General features: G+C 36.8%; 1 protein-coding gene and 1 long non-coding RNA gene across 4 annotated transcripts; both read left to right on the plus strand.

The window, feature by feature from the left end:
* Positions 1 to 1,587: 1,587 nt before the first annotated feature.
* LOC113056346 (formin-like protein 5) lies at positions 1,588 to 6,343 on the plus strand. The gene is made up of 5 exons (XM_026223083.1): positions 1,588 to 1,809; positions 2,654 to 2,821; positions 3,597 to 3,791; positions 5,130 to 5,203; positions 5,323 to 6,343. The coding sequence occupies exons 1-5, from the start codon at positions 1,678 to 1,680 to the stop codon at positions 6,164 to 6,166; spliced, it is 1,413 nt and encodes a 470-aa protein (XP_026078868.1). The 5' UTR covers positions 1,588 to 1,677; the 3' UTR covers positions 6,167 to 6,343.
* A 1,054-nt stretch (positions 6,344 to 7,397) lies between these two features.
* Positions 7,398 to 18,619, plus strand: LOC113056365 (uncharacterized). 3 transcript variants are annotated; one of them, XR_003277686.1, is made up of 8 exons: positions 7,398 to 7,804; positions 9,678 to 9,772; positions 14,564 to 14,670; positions 16,244 to 16,318; positions 16,420 to 16,525; positions 17,206 to 17,392; positions 17,526 to 17,648; positions 18,069 to 18,619. It is a non-coding gene; the product is annotated as an uncharacterized LOC113056365 (long non-coding RNA). The 3 variants fall into 3 exon arrangements; XR_003277684.1 differs by having other exon boundaries at positions 7,399 to 7,804; positions 17,526 to 17,623; XR_003277685.1 differs by lacking the exon at positions 14,564 to 14,670 and having other exon boundaries at positions 7,400 to 7,804; positions 17,526 to 17,623.
* The last annotated feature ends 2,926 nt before the right edge of the window (positions 18,620 to 21,545 follow it).

Raw genomic sequence — 21,545 nt, forward strand, 5'->3', positions numbered from 1 at the left:
TTTGTGAAATAGAAAACAGTATTACAGTTATGTAAATAACATTGAAAACATGATTTTTACCATGGGGGGCGGGGGTGGGGGGTTGGGACTTTAAAATTAATATGAAGTTTCCAAATTAATATGAACTATTTTCAATTATATGGTGCTTTTTTTGCAGCAATCTTGAAAGGCCTCTCCCAAACAAAGGCAGCATTGTTTCAGGACGGATTTCTTTTTTTCACTGAACTCTCCCAATAGCTCTTCATGTGGCGCAGTCTTCCGGTGGAACAGATTTCCACTTTCCTGGATAAAGCAGTAAAAACAACATGCACTAATGATATTAGTCATAGAGATATTTTTCTGTCGCCATGGGAGCAATTAACAGTCTGTAATGTTTCAGCCTTAATTTTTCAGCTTAATTGTAAATTAATTTTTGTATAGGTCTGTAGCGAATATGCAGGCGGGAGGCTGATATGCACTTTATACAGCATAAAAGGGCTTTGCATGCATAATTATAGAAAATTACAGTATTTGCCTCTGTGGTACAAATGTGATGCAGGTAACTGTGATAAGTGATTATAACCAATTAGCATTTTATGCCCAGCTGCACACATACTTTGCTCATTATGAGCAATCACAGGGGCAAAATATAATAGCTAATCTGTTAGGCATCAGTTAATACAGGCAATAGCTCTTCCTATCAGAGACTGACGGGGCATTAAGAGCAATATAATAACCAAAAGTATCCGATCGACAGTTCTCTGTCTTGTATCACAGGAAAAAAAGTCAATTTACTAAGGAATCACCAGTTTTATGGTCATGAAACAGGTTACTGTTTAATAGCATGGTTAAATATGTAATATTTGGTTTCCTGGATAGATGCTAGATTCACTAGAACATTGTAAATTACTAGCTATTATCAGGTGTAAGTGTATTTTAATGCATTTTACAACCTGTGAAACAATGGAAATAGTGAATGTAACACTCGTGCTTTGCTAGCTGTATTCTGGCCTCTTGTGGCCAGACCAAGGCATTAATTACATTGTTGTATTTATTTTTTCTCTCCATCTCTTTATTTTAAAGCGATAGTTCAAGGGCTGTTTTATTTTTTATAAATAAAAACCTTCAATTTAAAAAAAATGATAATTCTGCCCTCATTTACTAAAGAATGCTGACATTGTTCTTTCCCATACAGTATAAGCAAACAGTGACCAGGGAACGTCAAGCTCCAGAAAGAACGCAAAAAGCATTGAAGCATTGCAAGTAATATTCATTTTAGAGAGAATTAATCATTTAGATCCCAAGTCTTCAACCCTTTCCTGAAGAGTTCAGCTCCAGCCCTAATCAAACACACTTGAACCAGCTAATCAAGGTCTTCAGGGTCACTTGAAAAGCCAGAGGCTAGGAGCCCATTCTTCATCCATCGATAACTCAGCTGGATTCGATGGATGGATGGAAGGATAGATGGATGGATGGATGGATAGACAGAGAGACAGACAGATAGACAGACAGACAGACAGACAGACAGACAGACTAAAGATTCCTGAAAAATGCTTTACAAACACACCCACTCTACCAACATGTTTGTGCCTGTCACCTTCACGGCAGTCACTCTCTAGTCCACCTTAGCTTAGTCTTACCAGAGTCAGAGGATCATTAACCAGCAGCATTCAGCAGCTTATACTGCAGACCCGCATCATGAGAGACAACAGCTGTAAAGAACGCATAGACAAAATCATGCAAGAGGCTCCGACTGCAAGAAAAGCACTTCTAGACAACCACAGCAATCTGCACAAGGTGGCTGATTACTGCCAGAACAAAAACCTCAATGTGAGCCGTTTTTCTATTTTTACCCTATATATTGAATTTGCAGTAATACGGATTGATTCTAATAAAAAGAGTATTTTAGAGATCATGTTGAATATTATGTGATCTTTACTGTATGTCTAGATTAGGCCTGAACATATATAATATGTACTGATTAAAAATAAAACATTACAAAGTACTACATTTTAAGCAATCTAGTAGTGTAGTGATGAAATTCTTTTTAAAATAATTTTAACTGGCTTTAATAACTGTATTTTATCACATTTGCTAAACTTATATATGTATCTCATTAAAATTTGAATTCATTTTACAGCGCCATACATTATGTACTGTATGATTGCTGGAAACACCTTTCATTAGGCTGCACTCTTTTTTTTTGTCAGCTTTGTGCTGTCTGTACTGACATGCTTAGACTGTGGTATGTGTTCCAAAGACTCTATGAAAACCTTTCTTAACATGTTTATCTTGGAATCCACATCTGTATCCTGGAAGACTGTTATTCTAACTGAATGCAGCACATTTGTCACATGTTAGTTTCATATCCCTATAAATCTGTAGATCTTTATTATAATGATAATATTCAGTAGTATATTCAGCATTATATTTATATACTATCATTTAAAAGTTAGGGGTTAGTCTTTTTTTTACAGACATTAATACTTATACTTATGTGACAGCAAAATTCATCAAAGAATCCTAAAATGCATCACTGTATCCACAAAAATATTAAAGAGCACAACTGTTTTTAACAGTTGTGACATCTTAAAATATATTCAAATAGAAAATGGTTATAAAAATATTTCAGAGTTTGAATACTGAAAATCATGATTTTTTTTTTTTACTTTAGGTGCAGGATTCTGGAAGTGTCATTGAAGAGTCCAAAGCTCTCACCACGCAGGCTCTGGCCAGTGTCACATACCAGATAAACTCTCTGGCCACGTCTATGCTGAAGCTCTTAGATGCTCAAATGGTTCAGCTAAAGCAGGTGGAGTTCTCCGTCAACTTGCTGACTCTGGTGAGCTCCACTTATCAATTAGCGGAAAGCACTAGAATCTTTTGAAACACAATGCTGGACATTACTGATATAATAATGGTTGATGCTCTTGAATAAAGGAATAAATCACTCAAAAATGAACATTTACTCACCCTCGGGCGCCATCCAAGATGTAGATGAGTTTGTTTCTTCAAATATTTTTAGAAATGTAGCATTACATCGCTTGCTCACCAATGCAGTGAATGGGTGCCGTCAGAATGACAGTCCCAACAGCTGATATAAACTTCACAGTAATCCACACCACTGCAGTCCATCAATTAATATCTCAGAGTTTATAATAAACATACATCACCAAGACCTTTTTACTTTCAAACCTTTGCTTTCTGCTAAAATACGAGCCCTCTATCCATATTATTATTTATCTCTAGTAAAAAAAAAAGTATTGTCTGAGAAATATAAACGGATCAAGCACTATTTACAAGCAAGTCTAAAATCGTTTTAAACAAATATGTTAGTGATTTCGAAATGAGAGGAAGATTGTATTTTGGCCAGAAATAACAATTTATAGTTACATAAAACATCTATTGATGGATTTGTTTCTTTTAAACACAGCTTTTCCCTTCACTATATGTTAACTGATGGACTGGAGTGGTGTGGATTTCTTATAGATCCGTTTGTAATGGTACATTTGAAACATTTTCAGCACATTAGGTAAACTACTTCCTTAATAGACATATACTCTTGGCAAAGTTGTAAATGGGTGAAATAACCTCCTAATGTCACTATTCACATTCAGACAGTTGGCATGTACAAGGAGAAAATATCCCGGAAAGAGATTGGAGTGCTGACCAAACAGTCAAAAGTTGCCTGGACTGAAAAGATGGTTCTCCCAGCAAGTGGCCTGGAGCCGATTCGTGTGTATAGACGGGTTCCCATTTCCTACACCCGCTTAGACAAACTGGGCCACGGTCACTGGGAAGGCAGAAAAACTGTGAGCAAATATATCTAAAAAAATAATAATAACACATAAATAATATGTGATAATAGAAATTTATAGCATTATGTATTTTATATAATATTATATTGTTTATTATATATTATATACAACCGTTCAAAAGTTTTTTTATGCAGTTATTGAATGACTGAATGAAAGAAATTAGTATTTTTATTCAGCAAAGATGTATTCAACTGAACAAAAGAGAGTTTTACATGGTTACAAAAATGATGTAAAATAAATACTGTTCTTTTGGACTTTCTATTCATCAAAGAGTCCTGAAAAAAAATATAACATGGATTCTACAAAAAAATTAAGCAGCTGTTTTCAACATTGATAATAAGAAATGTTTCTTGAGCATCAAATCAGCATATTAGAAGGATTTCTGAAGGATCATGTGACACTGAAAATGATGCTGAAAATTCAGCTTTGATCACAGGAATAAATTGCATTTTAAAAGATATTACATATATTACATAGAATTGTTATAATATTACAATATTACTGTTTTTACAACATATCTTGATCAAATAAATCCAGCCTTGCTGAGCATAAGACTTATCTGATAAATATTACAGATGCTGGTCCCAAATATTATTTAATTTATTTAATAAATAGTATTAACTAATATAAAAAATATTTTAAATAATACATGTCATTTTAAATTATACGTATGCACTAATAAAAAGTGTTTTTTTTTTAATAAGAGACAACATTACTACAATAGGCTTCATCAGAGGTTCCCAATTCCAGTCCATGTTCTAAAATGAAGTAAACCCCTGCTCAGGGAGTAGGGAGCATTGAACACGGTGTAGGGATCATATCGATTGGAACACAGTTCATTCACGTAGCTCGAGTTGGTCATCTCAATCGGGTTTGTTAACTAAGCAAGGCATCTAAAATATGTGCGCGAGCACTAGAATTGGGAACCGTTTGGCTACATCACTGCGTCTACACAGCGTGCGTGAAAGCGCTAATGACGGATTCTGTTTGCGCGAACAGGGTGCGCAGAGGTATGCAGATACATGCGTTGACAGACAGGTAGGGAAGCTATTTCTAACGCTCGAACCGAGCATTTTGATTGGACGTGCATTTCGCGGTCATACGCCTTCCACAGAATATATAAATACAGATAAATACTTTGAAACCACTTAACTTAATGATTGCTATCAGGATGTGAGGAGACTTTCAACCAGTAAAACAAAAAAAAAATTCTGAAGACAATCACCTGTTGCACCTTTAACTAATTTAAATGATTTGCACAATATTTTCGACCAAAACCGAAAAGTTTAATTTTGTATATTTATTTCCATTTATTATGTTGTGACACTGAAGGAAGAGCCAAAAACAGACAATGAGGAGTCTGTGTCGGTACAACCTGGCACACAGGAGCCCAGCACCTTCAACTGGTTTGTAATAAAAAGGCTTTTGCTACTGTATATTCGAATAGCTTTAGGTAAAAAAAAAAAAAAAAAAAAAAAAAAAAATTTTTTTTAGATTAACTCATTTGTCGTTGCTGTGGTTTCAGGTCTTTTTTGGGTATAGCAGTTCCTCCTCCATCAGTGCCTGGTTGTGTGGGTTCTAGCGTCTCAGCTCCTCCTGATCTCTCTTCAGCTTCACCACCTCCTTCACTCACGTCTGACCGTTCCCCTTCTCTACCTGCCCATCCCGACCTGTCCATGCTGCCTCCTCCACCTTTCGCAGATGATGAGATGGGAGTTGCTCCTCCTCCACCAAGTTCTGTGTATGGAGGATCTTGGGTTCCCCCTCAACCTCCTCCACCTGGCCAAAATACCTCATTAACTTCAGCAAACCATCCTCCTCCTCCACCTTTCACAGATGATGAGATGGGAGATGCTCCACCTCCACCTTTTTCTCCTCCTCCACCGAGTTCTGTGTATGGAGGCTCTTGGGTTTCCCCTTCACAACCTCCACCAGGCCAAAATACTTCATTAACTTCAGCAAACCCTCCTCCTCCACCTTTCACAGATGATGAGATGGGAGATCCTCCACCTCCCTCTCCTCCTCCACCGAGTTCTGTGAATGGAGGTTCTTGGGTTCCCCCTCCACTTGGCCAAAATACCTCATTAACTTCAGCAAACCTTCCACCTCCTCCTCCACCTTTCACAGATGATGAGATGGGAGATGCTCCACCTCCACCTCCCTCTCCTCCTCCATGGAGTTCTGTGTATGGAGGTTCTTGGGTTCCCCCTTCACCACCTCCACCTGGCCAAAATATCTCATTAACTTCAGCAAAAAGCTCTGCCTACAGTAGGACTCCACAAAATGCCTCTATAGTGCCACCGCCGCCGCCTCCTATTACTGGAGGTAAATTTGTTCCACCACCTCCTCCTCCACCTCCCCCATTTTGAATGTTGATATTCATTGTTATTTTTATGGAAAAGACTATATGATTTTTGATGAAATTATATATATTTTTAATGCTTTTTCATTAAATAATGTTTTTTTTTTTTCTTATTAATGTTTATGGTATGAAACATTAATGAAAATAATGTTTTGTATAAAGCATAATAAAGTATGTAATATCAGACATGTTTTATATTTTTTATGATGTACTCATAATTGAAGGAATACATTTGCATGCTTTAGTGTGCGGTTAAAATTGAAATAGTTATTATTTAATGGATTGATACTTCATTTTTTAAAGCTGTAGTTGTCAGTTTTACAATTATGGAAGTAAAACAAAACAGGTACTGCACCGCAGATGGCAGCATCGAGTTCTTACTCACTTGAGTGTATTCGGTGTTCAGTAATATTTGCGTAGATCACATTCATTGTGATGGAAGTTATGACATCTGTTATAGTTTTTCCGTGTGCTATATTTGTCATAGCACTAAATGCGAGGAGTTCACTCATACATATAGTATAGTTTGTCTGACATTGCGTAACGTGAGATCTATGCTGTATCTCAAACCAAGTGAGCTGCCTTCCTAAATATTATTTTTGGGAATCATATTCACACGCTGATCTCCCTCTAGGGGACGCACGTGGGCTCAGACAAGCGAGTACCTTCTTTTACTGTCTATGGCGAGTACACAACACTGTATAAAATCTTTGTACGTTGTTTGTGTAACTACATATGTTTATGCACTTAAAAATAGATAGATATTTAAATCTAATTGTTTAAATGCATGAATGATTTGATGAAAAATGGACATGCGTTTTAGTAATCGTAATTAAAATATTTAATCAAACGTTACAGTCACAACTACAGTGATCGATCAGTCTTGACCAACGCTGAGAAAAGTAACACCTATCATGTGACAATGTCGTCTCGTCTCTTTGAAGCAGCATGGACAATCATTTTATATCTGAACAATAACGCTGAGAGCGGGCATTGATTAAATACGCTGTTGAGAGTGAAACAATATTGCAGAATATGTTGAAATATATACTTATTTATTTTTCAGTTATTATATATATAGATTTGTATATATATATATATATATATATATATATATATATATATATATATATATATATATATATATACAAATCTATATATATAATTACTGAAAAATAAATAAGTATATATTACAACATATTCTGCAATATTGTTTCGCTCTCAACAAAAGCCCCGCCCATTCCAGGACTTCGTGCATTAGAATCGACGTTCCATCCGTTTAATTGATTTCTGTGTTTTGAGACACAGCTGGACTGACATCTCTGTACAGTAACAGCCAGAGACACTCGAACTGAATCAGTACTACTCTTCAGCCGGAGATCTACGCCTCTTTCCGGCCTTCATGTCAAGCCTTTGGGATCGTGTGTGTCCCGCAGTTCCCTCTATCTGCCCGTAGCTTGTCCATGTCACTCCGGCGCTTCTCGGGGCTCATGGAGAGCTCCGGGTCCGCCTAGCCCAGGGAGGGAGCTGTTCGAGGCCTGCAGGAGCGGAGACCTGGAGCGGGTGGAGAGGCTCGTGTGCCCGGAGAATGTGAACAGGGGGGACACCGCAGGGAGGAAGTCCACCCCGCTGCACTTAGCTGTGGGTGAGTAGGGGAGAGCAGGGGTGAAAGTACCATTTTTCAGAAAAACATCATTTTAAAAGATAATTTTGTATACAGAGATATATTTCTGCTGTGGCCAGTAACTCAGAAGTGTGGTCTAACAATACCAGGTGGTATTTTGTAGAAATGTAAAGAATTCAGTATAATTTCACTTTGAACATAATTTGAACATTGTTACTTTAGACCCCATCGGTTGGGACGAAAGTAACACACAGGTGGGTCAAAAGTAACACAACAATATATATTTTTTCTGTTACTCTTATTTTTCTTAAGTATACCTTGTTAAGTGTGACCTTGTTAATAAGTAACTGCAAACATATTTTATCCTTTACCTTTGCAAAAAAATAATTAAATTACCTTTTCATATTTTCATTTTAAATTTAAGTTTAAGTTTCATCAGATGTCTTAAAACCTGACTGTATTTTTTTATTGTAAATTTCAATGTGTTTTTATATAATAAAAAAATTCTACAGAATGCACAATATAAACATTTAATCACATTAGCATAATAAAAACTCTAAACATAATGTAACAGTAGGCCTATTTATGTTTCCATCCAGTTGTTTTTATGCATGAATTAAAAATGTGCATTAAAACATCTGGAAACACTGCAAATTCACAGGTGGAGGTGTAAGGCTAAGATATGGCTAAAACCTAAATATAAATGTGACGTAGCAGCTGCCCAGAGAGAGATGTTCCTCTATGTCCTGAAACACCCTCTCAAAAACATCTGGATAAAACCAGACCTCTGTCTGTCTTTCTGACCCTCGCTAAGACATATTATTTTGGTATAATATAACATAAAAATTTGTAAGAAATGATGCAAGACACAGAAATTCACAATATAGCTTGCACTGGAACAAAATAAATACTTTTTGTGACTGTAGCGGAACAAAAGTAACAACTGTTACTTTCGTCCCGACAGGAACTCCTAACATTTAAACTCCATTTAATTTTATATTAAAAAAAAAAATGAAAATGCAAACTTTGGGATGTGTTAAAGCACTAAATAACATGTAAATTGATCATTACTGTGACACATAAAACAAGAAAAACAACACGACTAATAAAAAAAAAGACTGCTTCAACAATTTACTTTTTGTACTCGAAAACAGTTTTACGGACCTAACTTCCGGAAACGATGAGGAAATCACATGATATTTCTCAGCTCTGTCAAGGATTGCATGCTGAATATACTGTCATAGCTGGGAATGCAAATGCAGAAAGAGGCCCAGAAAAAATCACTTTGTTACTTTCGTCCCACATTACTTTCGACCCCGCTCTCCCCTAGTCTCTTCCTATTCCATTCTAGTCGTTTTGTTTTCTAAACCAAGATTCTAATTTATTCAAAAATGTCATTACATTCTATTTTTTTTCTAATAGTTTTTGTTCTATCCTTTGATCTATATCATCATCAGTATTCATGAATTACACTGTGTTTGCATAGCATTAATAATCAAATCAATTACAAATGACAAAAGCTTAGCTTAATTCTGAATATATATTGGGTCTCTTATATGAATTAATTGCACTTTTTGTTTGTTACATTAAGTATATAATTAAGTAAACTGCTGAGAATACCATGTGCTTTTATGTGTAATATGTTATAGCTTTCTGATACACTTGAAATCACATATTGACATTGTAATTAATATATTTGCAGCATAGACACATTGTTTTTTTATACTAACCTACAAATACTAATATGGTTTATATAGTCATATACAGTAACATATAACTTAACTTAAATAATCAACGTCTGCATTGGTAATGCCTCCTAGTAATAAAGTTTACAGAATTGATTTGCATTTTGAATGTATAATGCAGCAGTATAAATCATGTTTGTCATTTGTAGTTTGCTGCAACATGGTGCTGAGCCAACCATCCGAAACACTGATGGAAGGACAGCGCTTGACCTGGCTGAACCCTCCACCAAAGCTGTGCTGACCGGTGAGCTCTCGATCCTCATGCTTGCTTCTCTGGTAATGTTTGGAATCAAGATCTAGTTCTAATCCAGAGATGGTTGCAACATTCAGTTTTAAACCCTTCAAGCACATGAAGAGGTGCGCACACACTCCGAGAGCCACATTTCAGACATTCATGTAAATTCATGAATTGATTCCTCTTTTGCGTGTACTTGCACTTGAACGAACACATGCACAGAAAATGACCTCAAAAGAACAGTTTCGTCAAGTATTCTCGTAAACGCAGTGAGTTATGTCTTCAATGAACGTAAGAAATGGCAAAAGAAATTGCATGTGCATCATTATATTGGATCCATGTATTTGGTCTTAAAGGTCTTGAATGCCTTTAAATAGCTGCTGTTCCATAAGCGCCACCTGCTGTCAGAGAGTGACATTTACATCTCATCTAGCTGCACAAGTTTTATTTGTATTATTTATTTAGTTGTTGCCCTATTTATTTGCCACACATCCTTTTGAAACACTTGCTTGTGATTGCCATAATTCCCATTTCCCTTTTCTTAATTTGTTTATAAGCCTAGTAATTAATTGCCCATTTACTCCAGACTAACATGTTCTCCTGGTGAGGCTCAAATGAGATTTCCATTTATGTTAATATACTTAATTCTTTCTTAAATCTAGGTGACTATAGAAAGGATGAACTCCTCGAGAGCGCAAAGTAATAACAATTTAAGCTCAATAATGTTCAGGATACCTGAGGAGAGATGAAAATTGCTGAGCTAAATTGCTGTCGTGACTCGCATTGTTCCTTTAATTGACTTGCCGCTCAATGCGTTTAAACAAAAGTGGAAATGAAGAAAACCTGATGAGCCTCCTCACACCATTAAATGTCAACTGTCACGCTGGTGATGGAAGGAAGGTGATTTATTGAATTAAATATTCTAATGTTATCTCCATACCCGTATGACAGTGCTATTGTTAAAGTACAGGTCCTTCTGAAAAAATTAGCATATTGTGATAAAAGTTCATTATTTTCCATAATGTAATGATAAAAATTTAACTTTCATATATTTTAGATTCATTGCACACCAACTGAAATATTTCAGGTCTTTTATTGTTTTAATACTGATGATTTTGGCATACAGCTCATGAAAACCCAAAATTCCTATCTCAAAAAATTAGCATATCATGAAAAGGTTCTCTAAACGAGCTATTAACCTAATCATCTGAATCAACTAATTAACTCTAAACATCTGCAAAAGATTCCTGAGGCTTTTAAAAACTCCCAGCCTGGTTCATTACTCAAAACCGCAATCATGGGTAAGACTGCCGACCTGACTGCTGTCCAGAAGGCCATCATTGACACCCTCAAGCGAGAGGGTGAGACTCAGAAAGAAATTTCTGAACTAATAGGCTGTTCCCAGAGTGCTGTATCAAGGCACCTCAGTGAGAAGTCTGTGGAAAGGAAAAAGTGTGGCAAAAAACGCTGCACAACGAGAAGAGGTGACCGGACCCTGAGGAAGATTGTGGAGAAGGACCAATTCCAGACCTTGGGGGACCTGCGGAAGTCTGGAGTAGAAACATCCAGAGCCACCGTGCACAGGCGTGTGCAGGAAATGGGCTACAGAGAAGCAGCACTGGACTGTTGCTCAGTGGTCCGAAGTACTTTTTCCGGATGAAAGCAAATTTTGCATGTCATTCGGAAATCAAGGTGCCAGAGTCTGGAGGAAGACTGGGGAGAAGGAAATGCCCAAATGCCTCAAGTCCAGTGTCAAGTACCCACAGTCAGTGATGGTCTGGGGTGCCATGTCAGCTGCTGGTGTTGGTCAACTGTGTTTTATCAAGGGCAGGGTCAATGCAGCTAGCTATCAGGAGATTTTGGAGCACTTCATGCTTCCATCTGCTGAAAAGCTTTATGGAGATGAAGATTTCGTTTTTCAGCACGACCTGGCACCTGCTCACAGTACCAAAACCACTGGTAAATGGTTTACTGACCATGGTATTACTGTGCTCAATTGGCCTGCCAACTCTCCTGACCTGAACCCCATAGAGAATCTGTGGGATATTGTGAAGAGAAAGTTGAGAGACGCAAGACCCAACACTCTGGATGAGCTTAAGGTGGCTATCGAAGCATCCTGGGCCTCCATAACACCTCAGCAGTGCCACAGGCTGATTGCCTCCATGCCACGCCGCATTGAAGCAGTCATTTCTGCAAAAGGATTCCCGAGCAAGTATTGAGTGCATAACTGAACATAATTATTTGAAGGTTGACTTTTTTTGTATTAAAAACACTGGACGGATTAAATAAGCTAATTTTTTAAGATAGGAATTTTGGGTTTTCATGAGCTGTATGCCAAAATCATCAGTATTAAAACAATAAAAGACCTGAAATATTTCAGTTGGTATGCAATGAATCTAAAATATATGAAAGTTTAATTTTTATCATTACATTATGGAAAATAATGAACTTTTATCGCAATATGCTAATTTTTTGAGAAGGACCTGTATGTTGTGTTTGTTTGCCACGTTTGTTTTTCTGCATCTTTTAGTTTTACAAATTGGGATCGTTTTTGGTCATCACATTAAAAAGAATATTTAAAGTGGTATTGCGTCCTTCATATCTCCAAAGAGTCTTACTTTTATCAGATTTATAAAAGACAGATACAGCTGTACCTCTTCTCTCCAAAAACAACCGAGTTGCTTTCTGCCTTCGAGTCCTACTCGTGACCAGGATCTTCTATCTCTGGGACTGCTCCATCTTTCAGTATCAAACAATGTGCAAATCCAGTGTCGAACTGGGCCTTGTTTATAAAAAATGATGTCCTGAAGAAACATACTTTACAAACTTTCTTAAACTTATTTGAACCTGTAAGGAATGCATTTGTCATACGTCCAACACATTTTTTGAAACTTTGGCCACGTTTAACATGAGAAATCCAACTCTTTAACTGTGTAAATACGTCAGAATGCATGAAATAGAATAGAGTATACCTGTTCGGACTCGGGAGAGTGTGTGATGTTCTGTCATGTAGTGTGAACACAACAACAACTAGATACCCCAGACAGTCGTGTAGTGTGAGAAGAGCAGCGATCATGTGAACTCATTATAGATGTTGTTAGAGATCGCACTGGTGTGATCACCACATTTGGCCAACTGATAAAATCTGACATTTCTGTTGCATATAAGAAACCTCAAACAAAACGAAAGAGGAATGAAACTGTGCTATTCGTTTGAGCCAAGCTGCATGGACTATTTGTCAGCTTGGACAAACATGGTCTGCACGTCGAATTTCCACTAGAAATAGTAAACCATCCGGGAACCTTTTGGATACTCATTACTCAAATCATGATATGATCTGGGACACAATAATTCTAATTTTAAATACTACTTAGGATGGCTACTGTAGTATGTTATCTGTGCACTACTGTAGTATGTTTTCTGTGCACGCACACAACAGCCATAATTATGTTCAAAAACAATGTCAAAGTGAATTTTGCATAATAGGTCCCCTGTAAACGGACGGCAGCCTAATAAACTTCCTTCTGTCTACAACCCCCTTATGGACACCTTGCCAATTAAATCGCCATTGGCTAGTAATTTTTTCAGTTTACTTGCCAGACAGCATTATGTTAAGGTTAATGTACATCTAACCGGTTGTTCTCTCAGAAAAATTTAACCGACTTTCCAATGCTACATACTGTATATGAGAAAGATAACCATTTATCAACCAATTCACTAGAAAAAAGAAAAAAAAAGATTTTCCAGTGCCGCATATGTGAGAGAACCATTTAGGATAAACCAATTCAAAAGAATGAATCTGGCTTTCCAATAACACACGTGAGAATGATTGTGACAAACCAGTTCACTAGAAGGAAGCAGGCAATGCTACATACATTAGAGAGAACCATGTAGCATGAACCGGTTCACTAGAATAAGGCCCAATCCCAATTCTACCCCTTAGCCCTTCCCCTTTCCCCTACCCCTACCCGTGTCTCGGTTCTCTTTTGGTTGCAGGGGAAGGAGTAAGGGGAAGGGCCAGATAGCCCTTCAAACTAAGATCTTTCGCGACCACACTTCAAAAGAAGGGGTATGAATTATCTCGGAAACATAGCTGCTACAGTGAACAAAAAGACGCATAAATTGTAAGCCTTTTTTGGCATAAATAAAGATTTTAATGAAAAGGAATCATTTGTTTTATGTTACATTCAATTGTGAGTTCATATTAATGGTCATGTTACTCAAAGACATGTTTGCCAAAAATCGCTAATATTTGCTAACGTGATATCATTACAGACTGCATGATAGTGCCACAGCATATGTCTGATCAGGGCGATGTCTGATCTCCTGGATGTGTGAGCTGTGCAATTTCCAATCTATGTGTCATGTCATATGTGTCAGTAAGCAGCTCATTAATACAGAACGATAATTAAAGGCTCTAATGCACACCAACACACCAGTATATGTGTGTATTGTAAGAGCGAGACGACGAATGATGACGTGTGACGTCATGGTAGTGGTGTCCCAATCCTCCCTACCCCTTGACACTCTGTTTTAAGTGACAAGGGGAAGGGGAAGGGGTATAAAATAGAATTGGGATTGGGCCTAAATCAGACTGTCCTGTACAACCTGTAGCAGCTTAGAAACAAATATTTGTAATGTGCAAATCTTTGTTTAATTTCACACAAAAATGTTTGGAGGGCTGACTGAAGTGTTGAGATTTACTAGAGGAACACTTTGTAAAGTGATTACTGATCAGTGTGAGTAATACAGTAGTCATGTGCCCAGAGGTGTGAAATGAATACGAGTCTGCGTCATTAGATAACTCTGGACGTCCTGGTGGAAATGGGCCACACAGAGCTGAAGGAGACAAGGAGACACACACAAGATCATCAGAGGGGTGGAGAGACTTATTAGTGGACCTCAGAGTAAGAGCTGCTTCTCCTTTCATCCAGAAGAGTTCATTTGAGAGAATCCTTAATTAGAAACAGGGTTTAAGAATCACTTTGATCTCATTTCCTCTAATATCTCGGCTTAACATTGGAGGTTTTTCTCTGGACAAGGTCTACTTATTATGGAAGCCCGTTTCCGCCACTGAATAAAACATTTTAAAAAGTTAATTGTGACTTTTTTTCCTCTTAATTCTGACTTTTTTCTAAGAACTGTGTGATATAAACTCATAGTTCTGACTGCAGTTCTGTGAAAAAAGTAATGTGAGACTCGCAATTCTGACTTTTTTCTCTCGCAATTCTGACTTCTCTTCTCCGAATTGTGAGATATTAAAGAAGTCAAATTCTGAAGAGAAAAAATAATTATTTTCTTGCAATTGCATGTTTATATTTGGCAATATTTACTTTTTTTCTCAGAATTGCAAGTTTAAATGTCAATTTTGATTTTTTTTTTTTCTCATTTTTACATCTCAAAATAGTCATTGTGAGATATAAACTTGCTTTCCACAACTAAAAACTCTCAATTATCTTCTTTTTTTTCCAATTGCAGAAACGGGCTTCCATAACTTTTTTCATCAACATAAGTCATAAACTTCAAAAGTATTCTACCCTCTCTCCGAGATTTCAAGATAAATGTGCTGGTTTATTTTTATGCTGCACATTTAAAGCATCTTTCTCTGCATTCCCTTTTTTAGCTAATATCAGTGTATGTGATTTATTTGCAGCCAGTTTAATTAAGTAATCGGCATATCATGTTGATGAACAAATGACAAATGTAGATGACAAAACAAACTGTACAATAATTTAGTTTTTATTCTTTTATTCATAATATGTCCTCTTTAAGAATCAAGCTGAAGCTTTTGTTCTGCAGATTTGTTTGCACTTATTTCCCCATCACAGGTTTCCCTTATGAAACAAAAATATATTGCAGTATATTGGAAAATATCATGTAATATATTAGGCATATATTCTTATATATATTTATTTTTTCCAATATATTGCAATATATTGAAAGCGGCAATCATTTGTATATTTTGCAATATATTATATAATATATGTATCATCAATATATTATAAAATGCATTCAAATATATAAAATATTAGAAAATAAAAAGGGAAAATAATATATCACAATATATTTTAAGAAATATATTGGTAAATATATTTTCCTTTCGTAAGGGTTAAACCCTTACTTGACCCTGAACACAAGCAACAGTGGAACAATTCTGATAGATCTGTCTCCAGACGACAAGGAGTTTCAGTCGGTTGAGGAGGAGGTAGAGTTTCTTATTGAAATGATGTTGTGCTGATTTTTTTCATGTTTAGCATTTTTCTCCTCATGTGTCATCATCTGACTGAGCCCTGAGAGATTTTGTTAAAAATAATCACAATCTTGTTATCTAAAAGTGTACTAGGAGAATCCAGTAGTGGTTGAACATGTTCAGGTGGTTTTCAGAAGCCATACAGAGCAAGTAGCTAATTATTAAAACACCAGGGACGTGCTTTGTTTACTAGGGATCTCTTGTGTCTTCTGTTTCGTGTCTCTGAACAGATGCAAAGTACGATAAGGGAACACAGAGATGGCGGTCATGCAGGTGGGGTTTTCAACAGATACAGCATTATGAAGGTAAGTGATCTGAATGCCTTCATAAATTAACATTAATCTGCAGTAGATTAACCAATGCAGAATTTTGGTACAAAGTGGTAAAATCATTTATTTCGGGTCAGATCCAGAAGGTGTGCAACAAGAAGCTGTGGGAGAGATACAGCCATCGCAGGAAGGAAGTTTCTGAGAGGAACCACAACCATGCCAATGAACGCATGCTCTTCCACGGTGTGTGAACCAAAGCCTGGCTTCAAACCACTCCTTCTGATTAGGGCTGCAACAGCTAATAGATAAATTCAAGAAAATAATCAACAACTAATTTGATTATCCATTCATCACGTCTTTCAACTTTGCACAGAAAACTTCCACCAGTCATGTCACTCTACAGCAGCAAAAAGCTCATATATGTGCACAAAATGCATCTGGAAAACAAGGATGCAAAGTGAGCTGCTGCAGGAAAAGTGCATGACCCAAGTTATTCAGAATATGAGAATTTATCATATCAAGTGATTCAAACATAAGCCATGCATTTTATGGGTGTATCCTTTCATGCAAACATTTAAAAATCACAGAGTTGTTTCCATTTTTCATAAAGGCTCGTCCTGACAGCAAACGAGTATCTGATAGAATTCACTAATTATTTTTCTTCATTTTTTTTCTTTTTTATGGTGAGCAATCATTTTAATTTGTACACCTTTTTCCCCCACGTAATGTTTAATATTTTAATTGCTTTCAAATTGCACATGGTTTCGGGCTGGATGTGGCATTTAAAGTCGAATTGGATTTTTCATCCAATTAAGTGAAGAAATATTCATTGTTAGATTAATGGATTATTAAAATAATCACTAGTTGCAGCCCAATCCTGATCAACAGAACCTCAAGGAAATGCTTTATTTCTGCTTCCCCAGGCTCACCGTTCGTAAATGCCATCATTCACAAGGGCTTCGATGAAAGGCATGCGTACATAGGAGGTATGTTCGGGGCCAGGATCTACTTTGCGTAAAACTCTTCCAAAAGCAACCAGTATGTTTACGGAATAGGCAGAGGAACAGGGTGCTCTCTTCACAAGGACAGGTCGTGCTACATGTGTCAGAGGTGAGATCAGATCCCCTTACAGCACAATGTGTTTAGTCAGCAAAGTGTTCCCTTGTGGACCTATTTTCCAAAGGGAAATAGATTTCCTATTTCCTTTCTGAAGTGCTCATGCGTCTCTGTCTGCTCCTCCCAGACATCTTCTGTTCTGCCGTGTGACTTTGGGGAAGTCTTTCCTCCAGGACATCACTCAGTCACTGGCCGGCCCAGTGTCAACGGTCTCGCTCTGGCGGAGTAAGTCATCTACAGAGGAGAGCAGGTGCTCTGACCTTTACCTGAAATAAAATAGTGTCAAGGCAACATTTCTAATTTTTCATTTAGTTTAGTTTAGTTTATCCAATTTTCAGCATCATTACTCCAGTCTTCAGTGTCACATGATCCTTCAGAAATCATTCTAATATACTGATTTATGCTCAAAATTAATTATTGTACTTTTTGTTATTGATGTTGAAAACAAATGCTCTGCTTAATATTTTGAGGAACGTGATATTTTTTCAGGTTTCATTGATGAGTAAAAAGTTAAAAAGTAGAGCATTTATTTAAACATAAATAAAAGTTGAATAAACAGAATAAAAAAAAAGTGTACATTTCTTTAAAAAAAAAAAAATCCTTCAATGATATATTCTGTGAAGTGGCACTAATTTTTTTTTTTTTTTTTTTTGTCATTTTTCATCCCAAGGCTTTTCCTGAATATCTGATCACATACCAGATCATCAAACCGGACAGTTCTACAGATTAACACATGGCTCTTTCCATCTCAAGGGAGAGAAACTGCTTGATATTGCATGCATTTATTTATACAATGTATAATTCTTTTCTCTTCCTACAGCTGTCTGCTTTTATGTCATTTACAGCAACTTATTAATCAGATTTTAGACACAACAAGCCTCATCGGTCCAGTCAATTACACTGATTACAAAACTTCCATTTCCTATTAGTTTAATTTATTTTACAAAGACAATTGTATATTTTGTACTTATTTATTTATTGATGTTTGTATCATAGGGGTTGTAAATGTTGGCCACTGTCATGCAGTTTTCAGTGGGAACACCGGGTCTATTGGAGGTTATTTGTTGGCATGGTTTTTTTTTTTTTTGTCCAGGAGCACCTGTATCCTGTTGTTCACGAACATGTCGAGTTTTCCTCTTGCAGTGTCATGTTAAAGATGTATTTAGTTTGTCCTACAACAACAGCGTCGCTAACATTATTAACAATTAAAGAGACACTTTTTGTAAATCTTTGGTGTTGTTTCTGTCATTATCGCACAAAGTTACACTTCCAGCATCTCAATGGATGCATTTGTGAAACTAACAAATGTCCAACAGGGTGCACTATTGTGCTTGGCTGAAACTGAAAAGCCAAAACTTTCAACCTTAGCAAGAGTACTGTGATGTAATATTAACAAATCCATCAAGGCTTTTTAACTTTAAACAGTCCATGAGACGTAACACTTCCTCCAGTGAAAAGGATTATTGTCTCTTTTTTCTCTTACATTAAAGTCCAAAGACATTTGTTTTCGCTTATAAATTGTTCTCGAGACCTGACCTGTCATTTCTTAAGAAATTCAAATAACATTTTGTGGCTCTTTTAATGTGTCGTGACAAATCTTCATAAGCCACGCCCATTCCCAAGACAAGCCCGCCCACATCAAAGCCACGCCCCTGTCCGATAAATCGCTTTTGATTCCCCTCGGTGCGGGAAACCTGAAAGTATGTTGAAGCAATTTACGGCAGTTTCTGGAATTTAAATAGAATAATGTTACCTTTCGTTTTACTAATACATGTTTTCAGATTTTTGTAACGGATGTCTAGGCTAAAACGAGACAACTTAAATCTAATATATTAGATATGTCTAATATCCTGAGCTTTTGTCATCAAAACAGCCTATAAAACTCTTGCATTGGATGATTAAATTAGGCTAATTGTTACAAAAACCTATACACCTTATCTTATGTAATGAGATAAATTCACATTTATAACGATCAATTTTGACCTTCCTAAATGTATCAAATTTAAAGGGGTCATGAATTGAGATATCAACTTTTACTTGAGCTTTTGATATATAAGAGGTCATCGTACTAAAAGAATATCATGTAAGTTTTAGAACTGAAAACGTCCTAATTACTGAAATAAAAGCTTTTATTGAAACCAGGCCTAGCAAATGCCAAATCCTGGAATGTGCCTAATTTATCCGGTTAAACACCGCCTCCACAGAAGAACATCCACGTCTAATTGTGTAGCCCCGCCCACTGATTCCTACATGACATAGTGGGGAAATAACATGAGTGGTGCTAAACCGGATCGAGCAACCAAGCAAACATGCCAAGATGACAAAATATTGTGCAGTGCCTTGATGTGGAAGAACACAGTTGATGATATAATATGAATGATATGATTGACATTCTATATAAGTAGTCTATATTTAGGCTAAATAGAGAGATTGCTTGCTTTGATAGATTATACAATAACATTGCATTGACCTTCAGGCCTTGCTCATCAATATGAATTGTGTCCAGGTCCTCCACATAATGTCCACCCCCTGAAATTAATAAGAATTCGCAACCATTTCACCAAATTGTCTAAACTACTAAACTGTGTGCCTGTCAAAAATGCCTTGCTTTAAAAAGTATTGCTTATTCCACATTCATGGATTTTCAATGAGCTTTGGAAAACACATGATGATCCCTGTGAATATCCATAAAACATTTAAGAAGACCTCTCAAACTCTCTGTGATGCTTGTCTGACCTTCAAAATATACAATTCAAGGTGTTACCTTTGTTCTGCAGATATTTTTGTAAAAGTCGAATGCTTCTTGAAAGAAACAGCCTGTCATAGTAACCACAGAAACGTCAGAAGAAGCTTTGTCTGCACTTGAATCTCAAATCTCTCACAGGAGTGAACTAAAGCTATGCACAATGCAATGCTTTTCAGTAAATCTCCATTCCCTGCTCGCCCAAACTTCAGATCATATCTGCAACATTTCTGATAAACCCACAAATCAAGAGCCACCGGTGAACTTTATACCATCAAATAACAAAGTCTATTATCTAACAGAGCTCACAACACAAATCCTGTACTGTATAGAATGTACCACTTATTGCAATGCCATTTTTATTAAGCTGTCTGTCACATAATATCATGGACTGTAATAACTGGATTGTGTACAATGTGCATGTGTTAAAAAATATTCTGTTCAAAAGTTTTCAGAAGCTGACTATGTCCCAATTCAGCACGCTGAACTACCACTAAAAAACACATTCTTTATTGCTCCTAGAAAACTGATACAGACACAGACAAACACACACACACACACATGATGAACATGAAACTGAGAATCCAGCAAAACTATTCTTTTGCTGTCGTTTCCCATCATGCACGATTGAGAGCGATTCCACTGAACGGCAAAGCGTGAAGCAGAACGCTGTCATTTCATACGTGACCACCAGGTGTGTGTGTGTGTGTGCGTGTGTGTGTGTGTGTGTGTGTGTGTGTTTCTCTCTCTCTGTCTTTGTCATTCCAGTCGAACGCTTCTGACAACACACCAGATTCATACTGTCGATGGATGGATATGTCCCTACTGCTAATGGAATCTTTTATTCGGTTCACTGAAATAAACATCCAATATTGCAAGCTTGATTTATTTCTTTATAGGCATAATGAGTGTATGACTGCACATGCATATGCTAGTCAGACAGACAGCCCGTGTTTTTGATAGCTATTAGAGTGGAAGTTACACAGACAAATGACATCCTCTAGTGTCCACACCTCTTCAGATAGCATACAAAGAAGTCTATTGAAGTCACGTCTCTCTCTGTCTCTGTGTTTATCTTCTTCTCTCAGTCCAGCTTTCTCTTTTGTTTGGTGATCAAAAGACTGCAAGCTTCAGTCTCAGGTTAATTGTTCCTTGCAAATGACATTTTGTTTTCTTTATCATAGTATTTACTGCATCTGGTAGTCTGTGTGTGTTCTTTGGATTGGAAACACTTGGTAAAACAAATGAAACAGGTTTAGGAAATATTAGCGCTGAAACAAACAGAAGGTAAAATATACTCTAGGTATGCAACGAGTTCAGATCAATGAGTTTCAAGTCGAGGTTTGGCTTATTGCCGTTACTGAGATGCCACAGTGTGGGCATTCAGTTATGTAGACAATATGT

This window comes from Carassius auratus, chromosome 37 (genome assembly GCF_003368295.1).
Source record: "Carassius auratus strain Wakin chromosome 37, ASM336829v1, whole genome shotgun sequence".
NCBI classification, from domain to species: Eukaryota; Metazoa; Chordata; class Actinopteri; order Cypriniformes; family Cyprinidae; genus Carassius; species Carassius auratus.